This window comes from Mastigoproctus giganteus, chromosome 3 (genome assembly GCF_048544385.1).
Source record: "Mastigoproctus giganteus isolate SK-2022 chromosome 3, ASM4854438v1, whole genome shotgun sequence".
NCBI lineage: Eukaryota > Metazoa > Arthropoda > Arachnida > Uropygi > Thelyphonidae > Mastigoproctus > Mastigoproctus giganteus.
This window is the reverse complement of record NC_143577.1, coordinates 46,380,177-46,400,197: the sequence shown is the minus strand read 5'-3', so window position 1 is coordinate 46,400,197 and position 20,021 is coordinate 46,380,177. Positions and strand designations below refer to the sequence as shown.

General features: G+C 38.0%; 1 protein-coding gene across 3 annotated transcripts in view; it reads left to right on the top strand.

Annotated features, from left to right (window-relative positions):
- Positions 1–20,021, top strand: part of LOC150087931 (uncharacterized) — a 110,775-nt gene that overhangs the window by 68,885 nt on the left and 21,869 nt on the right. For all 3 annotated transcript variants that reach the window (XM_090369272.1, XM_090369271.1, XM_090369270.1), the window contains exon 5: positions 17,104–17,238. In XM_090369272.1, coding sequence (XP_090225398.1) covers positions 17,104–17,238 — 135 coding nt within the window. The remainder of the gene's footprint in view (positions 1–17,103; positions 17,239–20,021) is intronic.

The following is a 20,021-nucleotide window of genomic DNA, read 5'->3' as shown; positions in this document are numbered from 1 at the left end:
CAAAGAGCTGCAGGTTTTTGACCCCTGTGCTAGTGTATTTTGTACACCAAAAAAAATAAAAAAAATTAAAATATCCATTAAGCAACATCAATATGAATTTCAGTGTTTTTTCATTATTAGGGATGTTTTAAAAAGAAAGCAAAAATAGTCTCCCCACAGTACCTACTATTACAAAATTTGTTACATCTAGTGTTAGAAAAACCGTGTTGGTCGAAATATCTGCAGAAATAGTTAAAGATGCATGCGTGGAATTAGTGACTGTAAATGGTAGACCGTTTTCTCTGCTTGAAGACTTGGGATTCCGAAAATTACTTGATCCAATTGTTATGGGATTTAGTGGTAAACTTCAGATAAAACGTCAAAATATTCAAGATGAGATAATTAGACGAGTTAATCATTCACATAAAGAACTTACAGCTGTTTTGAAGGGTGAATTAATTTCTTTGAAAATGGATACTGCAACTCGATTTGAGAGGTAAATTTTGGAATAAATGTACGATTTTTTGATTGTGACAATCAAAAACACTTAAAAACACTTACGATGCGAGAATTGAATGATCAGGCTACAAGTCGTCATTTATGCAAAATAGTTTCAAGTGTCTTGGAAGAATTTTAAATTAAATTAGAACAAGTGTATTCTTTAACAACGGCTAATATGATAAGGTCATTCAAATTACTTGCTCAGGAACAATCTGGAAAACTCAATATGGAAGATAATGATACTGAAGATATTGAAAAATCTGAGACTATGTAGACTCTAGTAGTACAAATGTATGTAAGGAAAATTTCCATGATCTACATGTTCAGGGTATTACGGTATCTGTTCATTGTGCTGCACATTCTCTGCAGTTGGCTGTTAAAGATGTTCTGAAACGTGATGAATTGAAACTTCCCTTGGCTAAAGCACGAGCAGTGGTGAAAAAGCTGCAAACCTCTTCTATCTTTATACCCATTAAAAGAGAAAAGTGTAGGAAACCAATACTAGACTGCAAAACTAGATGGAATTTCACTGTTAATATATTACGTCTTGTGGAGCTAAAACAATTTTGTATCGATTTATCTGTGTCCATAAAGGAATTGCATTTTTCAGCCAGTGTGTGGCAAAAGATTGAAAAAATTGTAGAAGTTTTGAAACCCGTTAGGGTAGCATGTGAAGTGCTGCTGTTGTTTGTTTGTTATTTGGTTTTTAGGAACATTAGCAACTAAGGCCATATTGCTCCGGGAATATGCAGTGGTCATTCCCTGACCTTTCCGCATCCTACGTATTTGGCGGTGACGGGATCGAACCCCGGTCTAATCAAGAAGCGTGTGTTACGCACTGCTGCTCCTTCCCACCTGGCTACGGAAGCGCCATGAAGTGCTGCAGTCACAGCAGCGCATGATGACTGATTTTTACTACACATGGATGAAATGTAAAATGGAAGTTAGAGAAATTGAAAATGAATTGTCATCTTTTTTGGTAACCTCTCTCACACTAGGAGAAGTAAATTTGATGGAAAGTGAGACTTTTTTAGCTTGTATGTATCTGGACCCAGGTACCAATATTACTAGATAATATCCAAAAACAGAAAGCTAAGGAACATTTATGATAGCTTGTGCCAGCTGTAGTCTGTAGAAAAATATCCTGAAACGAAAAGTTCAGATGAAATTGCATATATTACTGTAATCGGTGAAACCATGGATAACATCGAAAAGCTGTTATTTGAAAAAGAAATGAAAAAGAGACAGATAGTGGAAACAAAGAAATTCGACTTGAACAATTTTGACAATATCAAAAGGGTACCAACAAAAACAAGCATCTTAGGATTATTGGAAAGCAAAAGAGTTTAGTCACCCAGAGCTTTATCAACTAGCCAAAGTAATCTTCGCAGTTCCTGCCACACAAGCAAGCGTAGAAAGATGCTTTTGGACATTAAAGATCATTTTGACTAATAAGAGGAGTTGTTTAGGCTCAAGGTTAATGGAAGACATTGTATTTTTAAAATTAAATAATTAATTTCAAGTTACCTATGTAATATATGTTGTTTTTAAGATTTCATGAATCAATTTTCAAAGTAAAATTATTTTGATACTTAATTCCTTATGTCCATTATCTGAGTAACTAATAATATTTTGCTTGTAATTCATGTTTGTTTCTTCTGTTCTTAAGGTTTTGTTGTCATTATTTTCTGTGATTTTTTATATTATCTGGAAATATCTGCCTTACTTGGTATTATTAAATTATATTAAAAATTTTGTTTGAATAATTATTTTTTTTCCAAATTAAATGTTCTCTTGTATGCATTTATGAGTACAAGAAGAGATTAATATTCAGAGTTAATGTTTTGGTGATTTCTGCCCCTTTTTCAATCAGATTTAAAATGATTAACATGTGATTTTATTACTTGTCAAATATATTATTAATATAATTTACTTTTATTTAAAATAAGATTTTATAGCAATATTTTATTATAATGTGATATTATTACTATCAGATTTTATTACTATAGATTTTTTAGGCCTATACAGTGGGACCAACTGAGGATGTTACCAACAGCAAATTCTAAATGGGAAAAATTCAAGGAGGTAATCTCGGAAGCTACAAGGCTTTTTGTTACAACTAAGAAATATTACTCTAGGTTCAGGCCCAAATGGATGTCAGATGAACTAAAGAGACTCATAGCAGAGAAGAAAAATGCATGGGATGGTTAGGTTATAGGTGAGCAAAAAGGCAGATTATGAAAAATCTTTGGCAAAAGGATGCAAAGAAAAACATCAAAGACTTCTTTACTTATATAAACTCTAAAGGAAGGGGACAAATCAGATAGGTCCACTTGATATCAATGGTTTGACTGTAGATGATCATTCTCAGATAGCTGCCGAACTAAATGAGTATTTTGTATCTACATTTACACACACCTGGAGGAGAGGGTCAGATGTTTATCAAACTCTAACAGGGAGTTAGTTAAATGATTTTGTAATAACTGAGAGCAAAGTGGAGGAGAAATCGTTGAAGGTAAACATAAGAAAGGCACCTGGGGTGGATGGGTTCTATCCAGTTATATTAAAGGAGCAGCAAAGGAAGTAAGCAAACCTTTAACCATAATTATGAGAGCATCCTTGGACTCGGGGGAAGTCCCCATCGACTGGAGATGTGCAAATGTATCTCCAATTCACAAAGGGGGATCAAAGGGCAACACAAGTAATTACAGACTTGTTAGTTTGACTTCTGTTCCAAAGAAAATAATGGAATCACTGGTTAAAGAAGCATTGCTGGATCATTTAGACAAGACTGCAGCAATTCAGACACAGCATGGGTTTGTCAAGGGGAAGTCTTGTCTGACCAATTTGATTGGATACTGTGATGTGGTCACAAAGGAACTGGATGCAAAAAATAATTTTGATATCATATATTTAGATTTCAGGAAAGCTTTTGATACTGTTGCACATGGAAGACTACTGTGCAAATTGGAGCAGTATGGCATTGAGGGCAAGTTGCTACAATGGATAAAAGGATGGTTGAGTGAGAGAAGACAGAGAGTGGTGGTCAATGGGTACTGCTCTGTGTGGACTAATGTTATTAGTGGAGTCTTCTATGGTTCAGTGCTTGGCCCATTGTTGTTTTGTGTATTTATCAATGATATTGATGAAGGTATATCAAGCTTAATGTCAAAGTTTGCAGATGATACAAAGGTTGGCATGGTTGTTAATAACAGTAATGACAGTATGCTGCTGCAACAGGATCTAGAAAAGTTGGGTAGATGGGCTGAAAAGTAGCAACTGAAGTTTAACATTGACAAATGCAAAGTACTGCATATGGGTAGCAGTAACCCCAGAGAAATGTACCAACTATGTGGTGTTACATTCAGGGTAGTTGGAGAATGAAAGAGACCTTGGGGTAATTGTGTAGTCTGATCAGTGCAGACAGGCTGCCAGAGTTGGTCATGGGGTCTTGTCAATGATACACAGGAATTTTGCGAGCACAGATAAGGAGACGATTATCCCCTGGTATAAGGCAATGGTCAGGCCACACCTCAGGCCTTAGACCTATACTCAGTACCTTGTGTACTGCATACAGGTCTATAAACCTCATTTTAGGAAGGATGTAGAGTTGCTAGAATGAGTACAGAGAAGGGCAACAAGACTGATGAAGGGATAAAAAGGGGTGGTGCTGTTATGAAGAAAGGCTTAAGTTCTGCAAATTGCAGCTTCTGGAGACTAGGCACTGAGGTGATCTGATTGAGGTGTATAAGGCCTTGAATGGATTGAGCAGGCTTAATGCTGATGGGATTCTTCCTCTTGCTCAGATTACAAACCTGAGGGCACAGATTCAAACTGAGGAAAGACAGTTGTAGAATAGATGTGCGGAAGTTTGCCTTTAAGCCAGCAGGTAGTTGATTACTAGAACAAACTTTCATCTGTTGTCGTGGAAGTTGATAGCTTAAATAAATTCAAGGCAGAACTAGACAAACATTTGGAATGAATGGATCAGTGAAATGGGAAGTGTTTTTTTTTTTTTTTTGTTGGCTGATGCTGTATAAGCTTGCTTTCTTGCATCATGTGCCTCTACTAGTGCTAATGCTAAGTTTGAGTTTATGCTGCCATATCCGGTTAGCAAAAATGATAGGTGAAGTCCAGGCCTGAACCATGTGGTGTATTGTTTGTTGAATACTGTAGTTCCTGGTAGGAATTCATATGGTTCTTCCTAGTGCCAAGCCAGTCCACTCCCTTTTCCACGAATCTGTAATTTCTAGGATTATTCTCTTGTTGTCTTCTTTAGTTTACATGTTCAGGTTAATTGTGCAGTCTCTGTTTCTTGCAGGGAGGCTCTTCCTTCTGTAGTATTGAAGATAGTGGAAGGCTACTTCATGTTGGATCGGTAGCTTGCCGCAGATTACCTGGAGTGTAACTGTGCACACTGTTCTGCAGGCTCTCGAGATTGCAAGCAGGAAGAAACTTTGGCCCTGCAGTAGGTGTTCCTTCACAAGGGTGTTGGTGATTCTGTGGCCCCAGGCACCTGCATCATAACAAGAAATGGGGATGAAGATGCATTAATAAAACAGTCTGAGGGCCAAAGGCTTGATGCCCTAGACTGTCCTAATGATCCTGATTAGTTTTCCTGTAACGTGTTTAATCTTTTTTACTATATACTTAGCATATGGTATGAAGCTCAACTTGTTATCCAGCGAAATGCCAAGAAATTTACCATATTTCCTCATGTATAAGACGCACCTTAATTTTGGGGCCCGAAATTTGAAAAAAAAAATGTATTACATAAAGTTATTGAACTCAAGTTTTATTCATCATAAAATTCATACAACTCCTCATCACTGTCAAAACTCCCATCCATTAGCTTGTCCTCATCTATGTCTGATGACGAATCACTATCTTCATATATTGCCTCATCCTCAGTTCCATCCATGGCATTTTAAATGCCACACTTCTTAAATGACTTGACAACGATCTCAATCTTGATATTGTCCCAGGGTCTTTTCACCCAGGTACAAACTTCTCCTATAGTTGGTTTCTTCACTCTTCCTGCTGGTGTCAAATTGTCCCCAGAAGACTTCATCCATTGGTTCCATTCGTCTCTCATGGCAGCTTTGAAGGGTTTGTTAATGCTGACATCAAGTGGTTGGAGCTGGGATGTCAAGCCTCCGGGTATGACGGCAAGTTTTGTTTTTTGCTCTGCAGCAGTCTTCTTTGTGTTTTTTGTTGTGTGCCCTGAACTGATCAAGCACCAATAGCGCGGGTTTGCGTAAGAGCCCACCTGGTCTCCTGCTCCAAACTTTCTCAAACCAGATCTTCATCCCATCCTGATCCATCCAACCCTTGTCATGAACGTGGACAATCACTCCTCGAGGAATGTCTTCTTTTGGCATTGTTTTGCGTTTGAAAATCAGCATAGGAAGTATTAGCATTAGCATTAGTAGAGGCATTTGATGCAAGAAAGCAAGCTTATGCAGCATCAGCCAAAAAAAAACCCACTTCCACTTCACCCCTCTGTTCGTTCAAAATACCTGTCCAGCTGAGCCTTAAACTTATTTAGGCTATCAACCTCCACCACAAGGGATGGAAGTCTGTTCCACCAACCAACCACCCGCTGGCTAAAGGCAAATTTCCGCACGTCTATCCTACATCTGTCTTTCCTCAATTTGAATTTATGCCCTCTCAGGTGATTTTTCTGAGCTAGAGGAAGAATCCCATCAGCATTGAGCATGCTTAAACCATTCAAGGCTTTATACACCTCTATCAGATCACCTCGCTGGTGCCTAGTCTCCAGACACTGTAATTTGCAAAACTTAAGCCTTTCTTCGTAAGAGCACCCCTTTGTTCCATTCACTAATCTTGTTGCCCTTCTCTGTACTCGTTCCATCAGCTCTACATCCTTCTTGAAATGAGGCCTCCAGACCTGTATACAGTACTCTAGGTGTGGCCTGACCATTGCCTTATACAATGGAATAATCACCTCCTTATCCCTTGTAGTAGCTTGGTTCCGTCAGCACAACAAGCTAGAATAACTGTATAATGGCTCTTTTCATGTCCACTTGTCTTCACAGTTACAGTTTTCACCCCCTTCTTATCAACAGTTCTGTTACTTGGGACAACAAAAAAGAAAGGGGGACTTTGTCCATATTTGCAATCTGTCCCAACTCAAACTGATGTGTCTTCCGACACTGAATGACAAAACGATGAAATTCAAGGACCTTCTGCTCATAGCTTTCAGGCATCTTTTGGGCAAGTCTAGTGCGTGTACACATGCTTAGTCCATTCCGTTTCATGAACCTGAAGCACCAATTGTGTCCTTTGAAATCAATAACTTCTTTTTCATCAGCAATTCTTCTTGCCTCATGCTGAACCATCTTTGTGGACACGGGAATTCCAATTGCCCTTTGCTCTTCAATTCCCTCTCTAAATCAGGCCATTTTGCTGACTTGCCTCTCATGGCCTTCTTCTTCTTCTGTGGCATTTTCAGTAGGGTTTCTTCTTCCCGTAGCCAGTCTCTTATTATTTTCTCAGTTGGAGGAGGACCAAACTTACGTTCAGCAGCACGATTTCCATTCACTTTTGCAAACTGGATCACTTTTAACTTGAATTCAGCACTGTACGAAAATCTTTTCTGAGCCATTTCTGGGCAGAACGTGGCAAAATGTAACCTAATATACCGGTAACAAGTGCGAAACAATGAGTGCAAAGACAACAAGTGCTAAAAAGCGGGAAATGCAAGTCAAAAAATCTACAACCACTGTATAAGATGCACCCAGTTTTTATACCCCAAATTTTTCAAAAAAGAGTGCTTTTGGGAATAGAGATGTTAAGCTTGTGAGCAGAGCACCAGATGGAAAGGTGATCCAAGACATCTTTCAAAAGGTCCTCCATTTTCCTCCTTGATCTGGCTGTCCTTCAGGAAGCAGGACAGCCAGATCGTCCAAACAGGGCCTATTTGATAACATTTTCCTGTTCCACATTCTAGCAAGCCTAGAAAGGATCCTTGAGGACTGCCTCTGGTGACTGCAGGTCCCCGAGGTGACAGTGGGGGACCTTTCCGTGAAGTATTAGTATTAGTAACGGCCGTATGGTGCAAGAAAGCCTATGGCTTATGCTGCACCAGCCAAAAAAAAAAAAAAAAATCCAAACAAAACAATGATAAAAACAAAAAAGAAATAAAATAAAATAAATAACTAAATAATAATAATTATTAAAAAAAAAAAAAAAAAAAAGGAAATTAAACCTATCATCTTATGCGCTTCCCTTACCCGAAAGTACTATCCAGATGACCTTTGAATTGCCCCAAACTGTCGGCCTCTGCCACCCATGAAGGCAACTTATTCCAGTAATTTATAACTCGCTGGCTAAAATAAAACTTCCTGCAGTCCAATCTAAACATTTCCCCCCGCAACTTGAATTTATGTCCCCTAGTTCTAGCATCATTTATAATCTTGAAAATTTTGTCCTCATTCATTTTACTGATGCCTCTCAGAGCCTTAAACACCTCAATCAAATCTCCTCTAAGGTGTCTAGTTTCCAAACTCTGCAACCCACATATTCGAAGTCTTTCTTCATAAGGACGCCCTTTTGCCGATCTCACCAGGCGAGTTACCCGTCTTTGCACCCTTTCAAGAAGCTCGATGTCTTTCTTTAGGTGCGGTCTCCATACTTGAACACAGTATTCCAAGTGTGGTCTAACATAAGCCTTATATAATGGGATTATCATGTCCCTATCTCTACTTGCAAAAGTTCGATAGATCATCGATAGGACACCATGGGCCTTCCTTGCAACCTGTTTCTAATGGTCAGAGAATTTCATGTCTGACCGTATCGTAACACCCAAGTCCCTTTCCTCCAGTACTGGGTTTAGTTGAACTCCACCAATTGAATAAGTTTTTTTGGGATTACTGTTTCCCAGGTATCATACCTTACACTTTGTTGGATTAAAGCACAGCTGCCATTTTTCTGACCATTCCTGAAGTCTATCTAGGTCTCTCTGAAGAAGCTCAGCTTGACAGTGATCATTAACTACTCTACCAATTTTAACATCATCTGCAAATTTAGACATCACGCCCTCTATCCCTTCATCAATGTCGTTTATGAAAATTAAAAACAACAGTGGTCCTAATACTGATCCTTGGGGAACCCCACTTCTTACATCAACCCAATCTGAGGAATAGCCATTTATCATAACCCTCTGCCTCCTGCCCTGAAGCCATCCTTCTATCCATCTAAGGATTTTCCCAGTGATTCCAACCTATTCCAGCTTATAAAGCAACCGCTCATGTGGGACTGAGTCAAAAGCTTTGCTGAAATCTAAATAAACAATGTCGAAATTATTCCCTAAAAGTTAACGAAGGGCTCGTCCGGGGACCTCCTGCACCCTGCACGAGAATCATACCCCTAGACCAACGAGCCACAAGTAGCTAGTAACTAATCCATAAATCTAGGCCAAGACCCCAGACTCCTTGAACCTCTCCTGGAGATGAAGAGGCCGAGGACGTATTTGGTATTGGCAATTGAGGCCTTGTCCACTACCATCCTGATGCCATCTACAGTGGATCTTCCCTTTGTAAAGCCAAACTGATTGATATATCCTAGTCCCTTATCTATGTATGCTGTTTGGAATCCAGTAGTGATTATTTCTCAAGTACCTTCCGCATTATGGGCAGCAGGGCAATGGTCTGTTTGAGGCAGATGATTGTTCTGGTTTATCTGGATTCTTTAACAGGATTTTGAGATTTGCTGTTTTCCAGGTTTTCAGGAAGCATCTATCTTGTAGATAATGTATTTAGAAAGTTTTGGAATAGTTAGGGCCTCACGGACCAGATCTTCTTCCAAACCTCCGCCTTCACTGGGTCATGGCCGGGGCATTTTCCATTCTTCATTGATTTCATCTCTTCTTCAACTTCTTGGAGACTGATTGGTTCCTCCTCTGTATGGCCAATATACATCAAGTTGTTTCTTCTGATCTCAGTTTGTTGAGAGGGCTCTGATTGCATTTCTTCTTCATGTATGATTTCATCTAGGATGGCATTAATTGATTCCACCCAGGAGAGGATCTCTGAAGTGTACCTCTCCAGGGTATATTTTTCCATCAATGATTCGATAGGCAATGCCCCAAGGATCAGAGTCTTGGAAGTTCTTAACAAACTTATCCTAGAGCTGCTTTCTTCTCTTTGTATATTGTGTTGTGGTACTCTTTTCTGTGGTTTTTATAAATGTCTTACAGTCAGGTTGTCTCCTCCCTCCAGCAGTCTGTTTCTTCTTTTGACCTTTTGGTAGTCCCTTTGGGCCACTCTGGTGACATTTCTCAGTTTAGTTATTTGCTGGGTCCACCAAGGGACATGGTCCTTTCTTCTTGTCTGCTTTTTGAATGTATCTTTGCATATGGAAGTGATAATCTTCTGGACCTCTTCATCTTGGATACTTTGAGGTAGTGAGGCAATCCATGTTTGCTCGCATGGCTTTTTTTTTTTTTTTTTAGGTTCATATCAAATCTTTCCTGGTTAGCATTACATATCTTAAACCTGGGGAAGTCGTGCGACAGTCTGGTGGAGGCCGTTGTTTGCAAGGGCTGGTATTCAAAAGTGATCGGGTTGTGATCACGCCCGGTCCATGAAGTTCTGATCTGCAAGTTTTTGATGCTGTGTCTTGCTGGTTGGTTTGTTAAAGTCAGGTCTATGAATCATTGCCCTGTTGCTGAGACAAAGGAGGGTGTGCAGGTTATTGCATACCGTTATTCTGTTTGCTGTATAAGTTCTTCTAGATGTTCGCCTTTCGAGTCTGTTTTGAAGCTATTCCAAAGTGTGGAGGAAGCATTGACACCTGTCGTTACCTCCTCGCCAGTCTGTGCAGGGCCCTTCTCCAGGTAGTCTAAGTACAGTTTGATGAATTGTCTTTGTTGGCTGCATTGCATATAAATGGATATGGCATAAAGTTGGCCTAAGGGACCTTCTAGGGCTGCACAGGCAGCATGCGTCATGCATAAACCGTTTATTTTTGTTAACTATTATGTTGGGGTCTGTGATGACCAAGGTGGCCCATACTCTGGCCGCTGCATTGCTGCCCGTCACCACCAAATATGGAGGATGCGGAAAGGTCAGGGAATGACCACCGCATATCCCAGAGCAATATGGCCTTAGTTGCTAATGCTCCTAAAAACCAAATAACAAACAACAAAGCATTGCTGCCAGTACCAGTGGTAATTTATGTTGATCTGAATATCCTTACCAAGGTCACCTCAACAGACAGCCCTGAAACCATAGCCAACTAATCAATGAAAAATTCCTTATGCCGGCCAGCAATCTATCCTAATTTGGGCTGAATTTTAACCCCTCCAAGATCAAGATGACATTTTTCTTGAAGCCAATGCCTGCCCAAATGTAGTCTATATTCTTGAGGTATACAATCTCCATAGTTGATTGTCACACAGATCTTGAGGTCAATTTTTTACCTTAAATTAAGATTTAACTCTCACGTTGAGCAGGTTCCTAACTACAATCTCATGGATTTGCTGGTTGGTGAAAGAGGATCTTCATGTTCATGACATGCAACAACTGAAAAATACATCATGACCATTGTCTATTCTGTAGTACTCTGTGCAGTTGAAATTTTAGCATCTGCAGCACCTACCACAATTAAACAACTTTATACAGTTGCACAGCTGACAATTTGGGAAGGTTTGTTGGGGGGGGGGAACAGGTGGAGCGTTTTTGGGGAAATAACAGCCAGGAGGTTTTTTAAAGTTTCACTGCACTAGAAATTAAAATTAAATTTCACTGACAACATACACATTTTACATTAAAACGCAGGGATGTGTACAGTACACTTTCAAACATTAGCTTACCTAGGATTTTTTTTTATCTGTGGATTTCTGTTCAGATTCTGTTAGACATCAACTGATTATAATTGCCTCAAGGAAGGTACCATTGCAGACTTAGCCCTCTTCAGAAATTTTGAGTGTTTTAGAGTAAGTTTTGTTCATAACAATGGCGCTGCTGGCTAGACTGGGCTGTCAGCAGCATTTCCAAAGCTTCACCAGAAAAAGATGTGAACTTCCTGGCTGAATATTCTCTCACTCAGCATTGCTATGAGTAATTGTTAAGAAAAGCCCAGCATGACGTGATAAATTGTTATATTTCAAGCTTCCTTGTGGACTTGGTCTTCGGTCAAGGATTACTATACATCGGTATTTTTTCATTCATAGTCACATCTGTTGGCTTCTTCCACTGAAACCGACAGAACTTTTGCTGCCAAGCTTCTATTTCTTTATTTTTAATGACACAAAGAAGTACTGAAAACGTTTTCACAAAAAATTTTGTTTTGAACCTTTCATTTCTACCTGCAGCATTTAAAAGAACATAATTTTTCACTGGGAACTCATGCACCATGTAGTCATATGCAGCCACAATACTTCCTCACTGAGCAGAAGAATTGTCTTATCTTGTTTTGCCCTCTTCATGACCTTGACAGTAGAAATGACTATGACTAAGTCAGAATCATCCTTAGTTACAGTTTGGTCTGTTATGGTAATCAATTTCCGAAGTGGAAGATTGGAAAACCGTTGATAAAATAAATATATACATAAGATTCCTCAGTATATCCAAGAGTAACGACCACAGTACATGGATGTGAAGTACTAAATTGCTTTATTCAAACTAGAAGAGAGAGAGAGAGAGAGACATGAACAGACTTCCTGCATGAGTGAGGATAACTTGCCTAGAAATATTAGCTTGCTTGGCCTGTTTATGATTGCTTTTATCAGAAGTTCTTTTTCTTGAGTTCATCATCAGTTTGTCATCTTTCAAAATTCTTTTGGTTTGGTCTTAACATATCCTAACATAGACATACCATATGTTAAGTCACCACCTAACATATGGTATGTCTAGATCTTCAAAATTTCAAAAAAAAAAAAAATGACTCGCATATCTGGCACTACCATCTATCTATTCTTTAAGGCCCAGGTTTGGTTCTTCAATGTGTGGGTGTTACAGTATTGTAGTAAATTCCAAATGAGCAGAATCAGGACAATTCTGAAATTCTGTGTAGAGTTCCAGGTCCAGGTAAGAATTTACCCTCCAAACTAGTTTACTAGCAGCAAATTAGTTTAACCAGTAAGAAGTCCTAAGTTTGCCATGGTTCTCATGTTGACTTTCTTTACCTTAGCTGAATTTACATTTACATTCTCGTACTGTGCTAAAGTGGCAGGAAAGTGGAAATGGAAAGCAGTATACCATACATTTTCTCATGGCAAAAGGTGCTTTGATGGATAAATTGAATTTTTGAATGGTTTAGTTGGATACGCTGTCAAAACTTCATTCCTATAATTGAAACCAAAGCTTTAGAAATTGTTAAAGAAATTGGCACCATTGACTTGAAAGCATCTAATGGCTGGTTAGGTAAGTTTCGTACAGTCAAAATATTTCCTTCAAAGGAATTTGCAGAGAGGCTACTGATGTTAATTTGGAAACTGTTGCTGAGTGGGGAAAAAAAAAAAAGCTGCCATCAATACCTGTTACATATTCACCAGAAAACTTATTGAATGCTGATGAAACGGGTCTTTCTTTTCACACAATTCTGGATAAAACATTGTGGCTTATTAGAGGTGAAGCGTGTCCTAGAGGTAGTGGCAAAGGAGCGTCTAACTATGCTTTTGTGTACAAGCATGATGGACACTTGTGAAATACCTCTTGTTATAGGCAAATCTGTGAAAGTAGGGGAGTTAGTTAGTTAGTTATTTGGTTTTTAGGAGCATTAGCAACTAAGGCCATATTTCTCCGGGATATGCGGTGGTCATTCCCTGACCTTTCCACATCCTCCATATTTGGTGGTGACGGGCTCGAACCCCGGTCTAATCAAGAAGCGTGTGCTACGCACTGCTGCTCCTTCCCACCTGGCTACAGAGGCACCATGTGAAAGTAAGGTAACGTGTGCTAGAGGTAAAGTGGCAAAGGAGCATCTAACTATGCTTTTGTGTACAAGCATGACAGGCACTTGGGAAATACCTCTTGTTATAGGCAAATCTGTGAAAGTAAGGTGTTTTAAAGATTTGGATTAAGCAATTCAATGTACGTTGGAAATCAAACAATAAGGCTTGGATGACTAGGGAGGTAATGACAGAATGGCTGATCCATTTGAATAAAAGAATGATTTGCCAGAATAGAAAATTTATTTCATTTCTTAACAGTGCCACATCTCTTAAACTGAATAATGTTAAAATGGTGTTTTTATCTCCCAATGTCACCTCCGCTTCTCAACCACTAGATCAAGGAATAATTGCACACTTTTAAGGTGAAATATGAACATAGATGGTTCTTAAACACCTGAATTCAAAACTTGATGAAGAAAAAAGTTGTTCAAAACTTTTCAAAAGTATAGATGGATTAGTGCAACATGGGATGCAGTGAGCTATTCTACAGTTAAAAACTTCTTCCAGGATTTGATTTGAGTGTTAATCAGTGTGATAGTGACTTTGAAGATGCTGCTGATGTCATCTGTAAATGGCTTGCTATGGACACTAGGAAATTCTTCACCTAGCGGCAATGAATATGTTTCTATAGACTCTAACGTAGTGATGGAAGGCATAAACACTAAAGTAAAAGATATTGTAAGTGAATTTATGAACAGTGAAGGACTTGAAGAGGAAGATGAAGAACTTGAAAAGGATGAACAATAGCATGACCCCCAAAAAAATATGCAGATGCTTTATATTATCTAAACACATTAAAAAAATTCTATGTGAGCAAAAACAATGAATATGGAGTAAAACTAGTAAACAATATAATTGTCCACAATGAAAATGAAATTGTCAAAATTAAATACTCTAAATAAAGCAATTTATATTCATTTTTTACTAGAAGTTAATGGTGTTTTATAATAAATGACACAAATAAAAGTTAATTAAAACACAAAGGTATAATGATAAGCAATAAAAATATCTGTGTTAAGTAACCAGTTACAGTGAATTTTATTTTCCCGAATTATTGACACTAACTGCATGTACCCTGACCTCAGCAAAGTGGACACCTCCTTATAGCAGACACCTCCTTCTGCCCCAGTGGTGTCTGCAATAGAGAAATTTCACTGTAGTAAATTTCCACCAAGTGTTCAAATGCTTTCACAGGAAAGCATGCAAATCCCTATCCAGCACAAAAATTAATAAAATGACAAGGACAGCCACCAAATGGCTGTCCTTGTCATTTTATTAATTACCACCAAATGCTCAATCTCTCTTTCAATACCTTTGCTACTCCAGTTTTTAGGTGTACTGTAACAGGTGCATTATCAGCACTAAGTTTAAGGAACCCACAAGCTTTCAGGCTGTAAGAACGTTGTACCTTGCAGAGTCATATTCCAGTGCTGGCACTGAGAGCAAGCTGCTTTCATTTATTATTATCTCTCTATACATTAAAAAAGTTTTCCTCCTAGTGATATTCATTCAAGCCAATGGGAGAAGAGGGCGAGGCAATTACATCACTACAAATGCAATTAATTATTGACAACTGCCTCCACAACGTTCACCAATCTCGTGCATATGCTTCATTGTGTAACATGTCGATTCGTGGCTGCTTCGGAAACGTCATTCAGCAACCGACACACAAAGAGGAAGAAAAGAAGTCAGCATAGGACGGGTCGGCAACCTGTGGCTAGCGAGCCGCATGTAGCTCTTTTAACAGGTAACTGCGGCTCTTTAACTTTACAGCTCACATGAAGCACAATTTGAAATGGAATTTGTGTACTGAAAAATCAAGGACATGTGGAGTGAAAGACTAAAATGCTTTAAAACTGAAATTAGGGATTTGGAGAGGCAAAAGGCTGCGCATGCAATTCTACACAAATGGACAGCAATAGATGAGTTTAAAATGCATACCAAATTGTGTTCGATGCGTGGAGTAGCTTACTCCACGGACCCATATATAAATTTGAAAATATTTGCATTTGGACTTCTCAATTTTTGGTTCGACGTATTTCTGCGAGCGAATATTTTTGAACATGTACTATATTAAAAATAAATCAAAAACCGTCATCTGAACAATGCGAGCATGTTTAATTACGACATACTCGCATGATGTTGGAAGACACTTGCTCAAGAAGTTCATCAGGAAAAGTCACATTAATTTGTACCTAATTGGATGTTCGTTACTTTTTTTCAGTATTAATAAATAATATTTCAAAAAATTTATATTATGTTTAATAAACACCTTCCTACTCTATTCCATTTCTTAAACAACTCTCGCTCTCCCCCCTCCCAGCATGAGCTGAGGTGCGGCTCTTCGGATTCTCCCTTTTTTTTTCTTTTCTTTTTTTAATTAGATCAAAAATGACTCTTTACTTAAAACATGTCGCCGACCCCTGGCATAAGGTGTCGGATGAGAACTTAATAAAAATTTGGAATATTCTACAAAAACTTTATTATGTTATTATTTTTTACTTATGTTATTATTTTTTACTTATTTTTTTATATGCTTGAATAATAAATTTATGCTGAATAAACTGTGTGTTAATACACTTAATTTGTTGTTCTTATTCTGAAAACATTACTACTAAAGTAACAATATCAGGAGAAAAAAAATTTCAGAGTACTTTTCATATCCTTTTTAATTTTCAATTTTTCCTGATAGCAAAGATTGAGTACCAGCACCTATTTTTTTACAAAAAGAGCACTGTATATTTATATATAATATTGATAAAAATAAGATGTAATGAAATTTCTGAATGTTAGCAAACAAGAAAAGGTATTAAAAAAATATATATATTAAAAATATTAAACTGGGTTATGGATCTGGGGTACTACTAGTAATAGCAGAAAAAACCGCTAACCATAATGAAATATAGACGAATATATTATTATCAGTGTATTAGGTGGAGGTGCTGAACTGTCAGGTGTAATTACCAGGTGTTAGATGCATGGTAAAAACAGAATACCTGAAATAAAATAAAATTAAAGTTTAACATAAAAATAAATGATAGTACTTAAAGCCATGGATCCTAGGACTTGACTACTTCGTCAAGGGGGTCAGCAGCGAAAATCGTAGGAGCCACCGCAAAAAGCGGCATCCATGGTAATTACACCTGACAGTTCAGCACCTCCACCTAATACACTGATAATAATATATTCTTCTATATTTATATATACGTATGTGTATTAGAAAAATTACTTTGTTTTCACTACTTTTTTCTAACGTTCCATAACATTTATAACCTAAGAAGGCAACACACTTCTGAATATTACAAAAAAAAAAATGGTTTTAATTTGAAAATTTTATACATTTCTGCATTTAATTCCCTAATACTGGCTGCATTTTCCATCCACAGCAAAGTTGTAAAGGTTGCACGATTATATTTCATTGAAATTATTTGAGAAGTGTACACATTCCTGCATTCAGTTTTTGTCTCAGTATTCAAGCCTTGAAGGCCAAACTGTCATTGAAGGCACCAGGGTGTCCCCAAGATAGAAAGCGAATGCAGATATGCATACAGTTTTCAAATTATTTTGGTGCCTACATTTAAATATAACTTCACAACTTTTACTAGTAAGTAGCAGTTAAAGTTTTCACTTGTGATTTGTTATTTATCAAAAAAACCATATTACATCATATTTAAATCTCAATATTTGTTCCTCTTTTTATTCAGCTTGTAGATACGAGAAAGGTGAATGGAATCCCTGCAATTTTGCTAGCAATACTCGTACTAGAAATGACAAGTTGAAAACTGGTAGTGATCCTGTTTGCGATTCACAAAGAATAATTACAAAGAAGTGTAAAAAGAGTGAGTATTAATTTTTAATTTTACATCCTTTCAAGTTCATCAGTTTTATGAATGGTGAAACTCAATTATGTTGCATTTCTTGGGAGAGCACAAGTTATTTTACCATACTGAAATTTCATTCTAATGAAATTGCAATTATTTTAAAAGAGCTATTATTTGTTTAGATAGGTTCTGCTTCACTTTAACATACTTTCTAGTTCTTGAGGCATGCCACAGGTATGACAGCTAGGAGGCTTGCTACCTTGTAGTCAAGAACACTGATAGAACTGGTATTCAGATATGTCAAGTGGTCTGAATTTCAGTGAAGTCTGCTCGTTCTGTGACACCATATCCTCTACTTGCACCTTCATGATGGTGGCCAGTATACTTAGGGTTCATAACCCTAGGTATACCGGCAATGTGCAAAGTCTGTAACACAGTACCTAATATACTGGAGATGACCACCTGGGTGTAAGCCACTGTAAGCAGGGGTTGAGGTGTGGTGTCCACATCTTATTTCAACCTTCTTTGTCACCAGGCAATTCTAGGTAGTAGATGACTCTCACCATTTAGTGCAGTACTACTACTTTGCTTATTGGAAGCTTAAAGTGGTAATATTCATGTTTAGTTTTCATAGCAAGGCTCTGGCAATGCCCATCTCTTTTATCATGCAGTGTGAGTGATATTTTTTGAGGTTATGATTGGCATCGTGGCAAGATCCAGTATTCCTTACATTCTGAGTTATAGTTCTGACATAGTTTGTACAGGCCAGTCCCTAGTAGTCTACTGGAATGAACCTTTGGTAACTCTAAAAGGCATCCAGATCAGCTAGTATATATCTTGCTACCATTATTCTGCCGGCTAGTGACTAGAGAGATTCCAAGAGGTATGTATAGGTGGGAGCATTGTCAAAACCATGTTATGTCAAGGGGATTGGTATATTCTTGCTGTGTGTATGCCATATTCAAAAATTTCCGTAATTCTTACAACTCCCACTACTTTATATACTGAATGTATTATGAATTGTCACACTAATAAAACAAAACTTATCAGTGAAAAGATCTAACCTCCTAAAAAAGTCCCGTATTCATTTCACAAATACAGACAACCCCCATATAACATGGTACTTCTACAACACGGTTTCGCTCTAACACAATTGATAAATTGTGGCAATCCTCGCACAACACGGTACTTCTACAACAAGGTTTCACTCTAACACGGTTTGAGAATTGCTGGGAAAACACTGCTATTCTGTTAGGCACCTCCGTAGCCAGGTGGGAAGGAGCAGCAGTGCATAGCACACGCTTCTTGATTAGACCGGGGTTCGAGCCCATCACCACCAAATACGGAGGATGCGGAAAGGTCAGGGAATGACCACCGCATATCCACGGAGCAATATGGCCTTAGTTGCTAATGCTCCAAAAAAAACAAATAACAACAGCTATTCTGTTAGATGTAATTTTCAATGATTCCATTCCTTTTTGTGAATCCCTGTTGTTGACCAACTAGTCGTTATCACCTTCATGATAGTTTTCTAAAGCACATTTCTGGAGGGCTCTACCAGTAAAAAAATTTGCACTTACTGGTTTATTGGTCTTTTCTGTTAGTGTAATCAGTTATAAATGGGTAGTAAACTCGATCTCCTTGCATTTGTTATAGTACCGATAGCTGGAATTCTGTGGGTTTTCACATTATTATGGTGAAATGTGTTTCCCCTTCCATGAAATATTCAATCATAAAAAAAACATAAATAAATTTTCAGAAACTCGTTACTCCATATCTCACTTGTGCGTATTGTATTTATTGCAACTTGTGCACGCCGTGTTCTTTGTTATTAATTGCTTATCATTTTTACTGTTTTAAATTTTACAACCAAAAAAGTCAGTGAACAGAAATATCAATTAGTATGTACAGTACGTATTAATTAAGTTATGTATGTAAGTGTAAATTTATTTTTATTTTGCTAACTGGAAAATATTCTTCCGATTTTCACATATCATTTAAAGCTGAGGTCCACTGTATTATGTTGGGAGATCCCTGGGTTCTATGCTATTGAATTTGTGCTTGTTCTGTGTTTGAGACCATAAAAATTAATTGTGACTTCGAAGAGTGCAGTTCGTGACTTTGAAAGAAAATGGAAGGTACAAGAAATCTAGATGCTGCAAAATAGATTGTGCTTAGCAGCGATGAAGAGGAAGAAAATTAAATGAATGTACTTTATCTCACATATAAGTATCACAGTTTGTAAGGTAAGACGTTTGTTCAATTATTACTATTTAAGTTACTGCTATTATAAAATTAAAATATTAGGTTATTACTATATAAAAATTAAGTTTCCGATAGTTATTAAAAAAAAGGCTTATTTTTGTTAGCTTTTGGAATGTAACCCCCCTTTTTGTACTGGTTCTTAGTCCTGTATAACACGGTTTCGCATTACACAAGATTTTGTAGGAACCAAACTACCGTGTTATATGAGGGTTACCTGTATACATGGTCTCAGTTCCAGTCTTAATGTCGCATGCCCTGTTTTGTAAACGGCCTCCGTAGCCGAGTGGGCAGGAGTGGGAGTGCAGTAGCACACGCTCTTTGAGTAGACCGGGGTTCAAGCCCCTGACTGCTGAATAAGGTCGATCTGCCAACCCGCACTGGACCAGTGTGGCAGATTATGGTCCATTTCCCTCAGCATGAATTGTTGAGGAGGCTTCCACCCTGCAGTGGGTTGATAATGGCTGCACTTTACTTTTTACCCTGTTTTGTAACACAAGTGATATTGAGTGCCTGACAGGCCCCAGCTTTTAACTTTA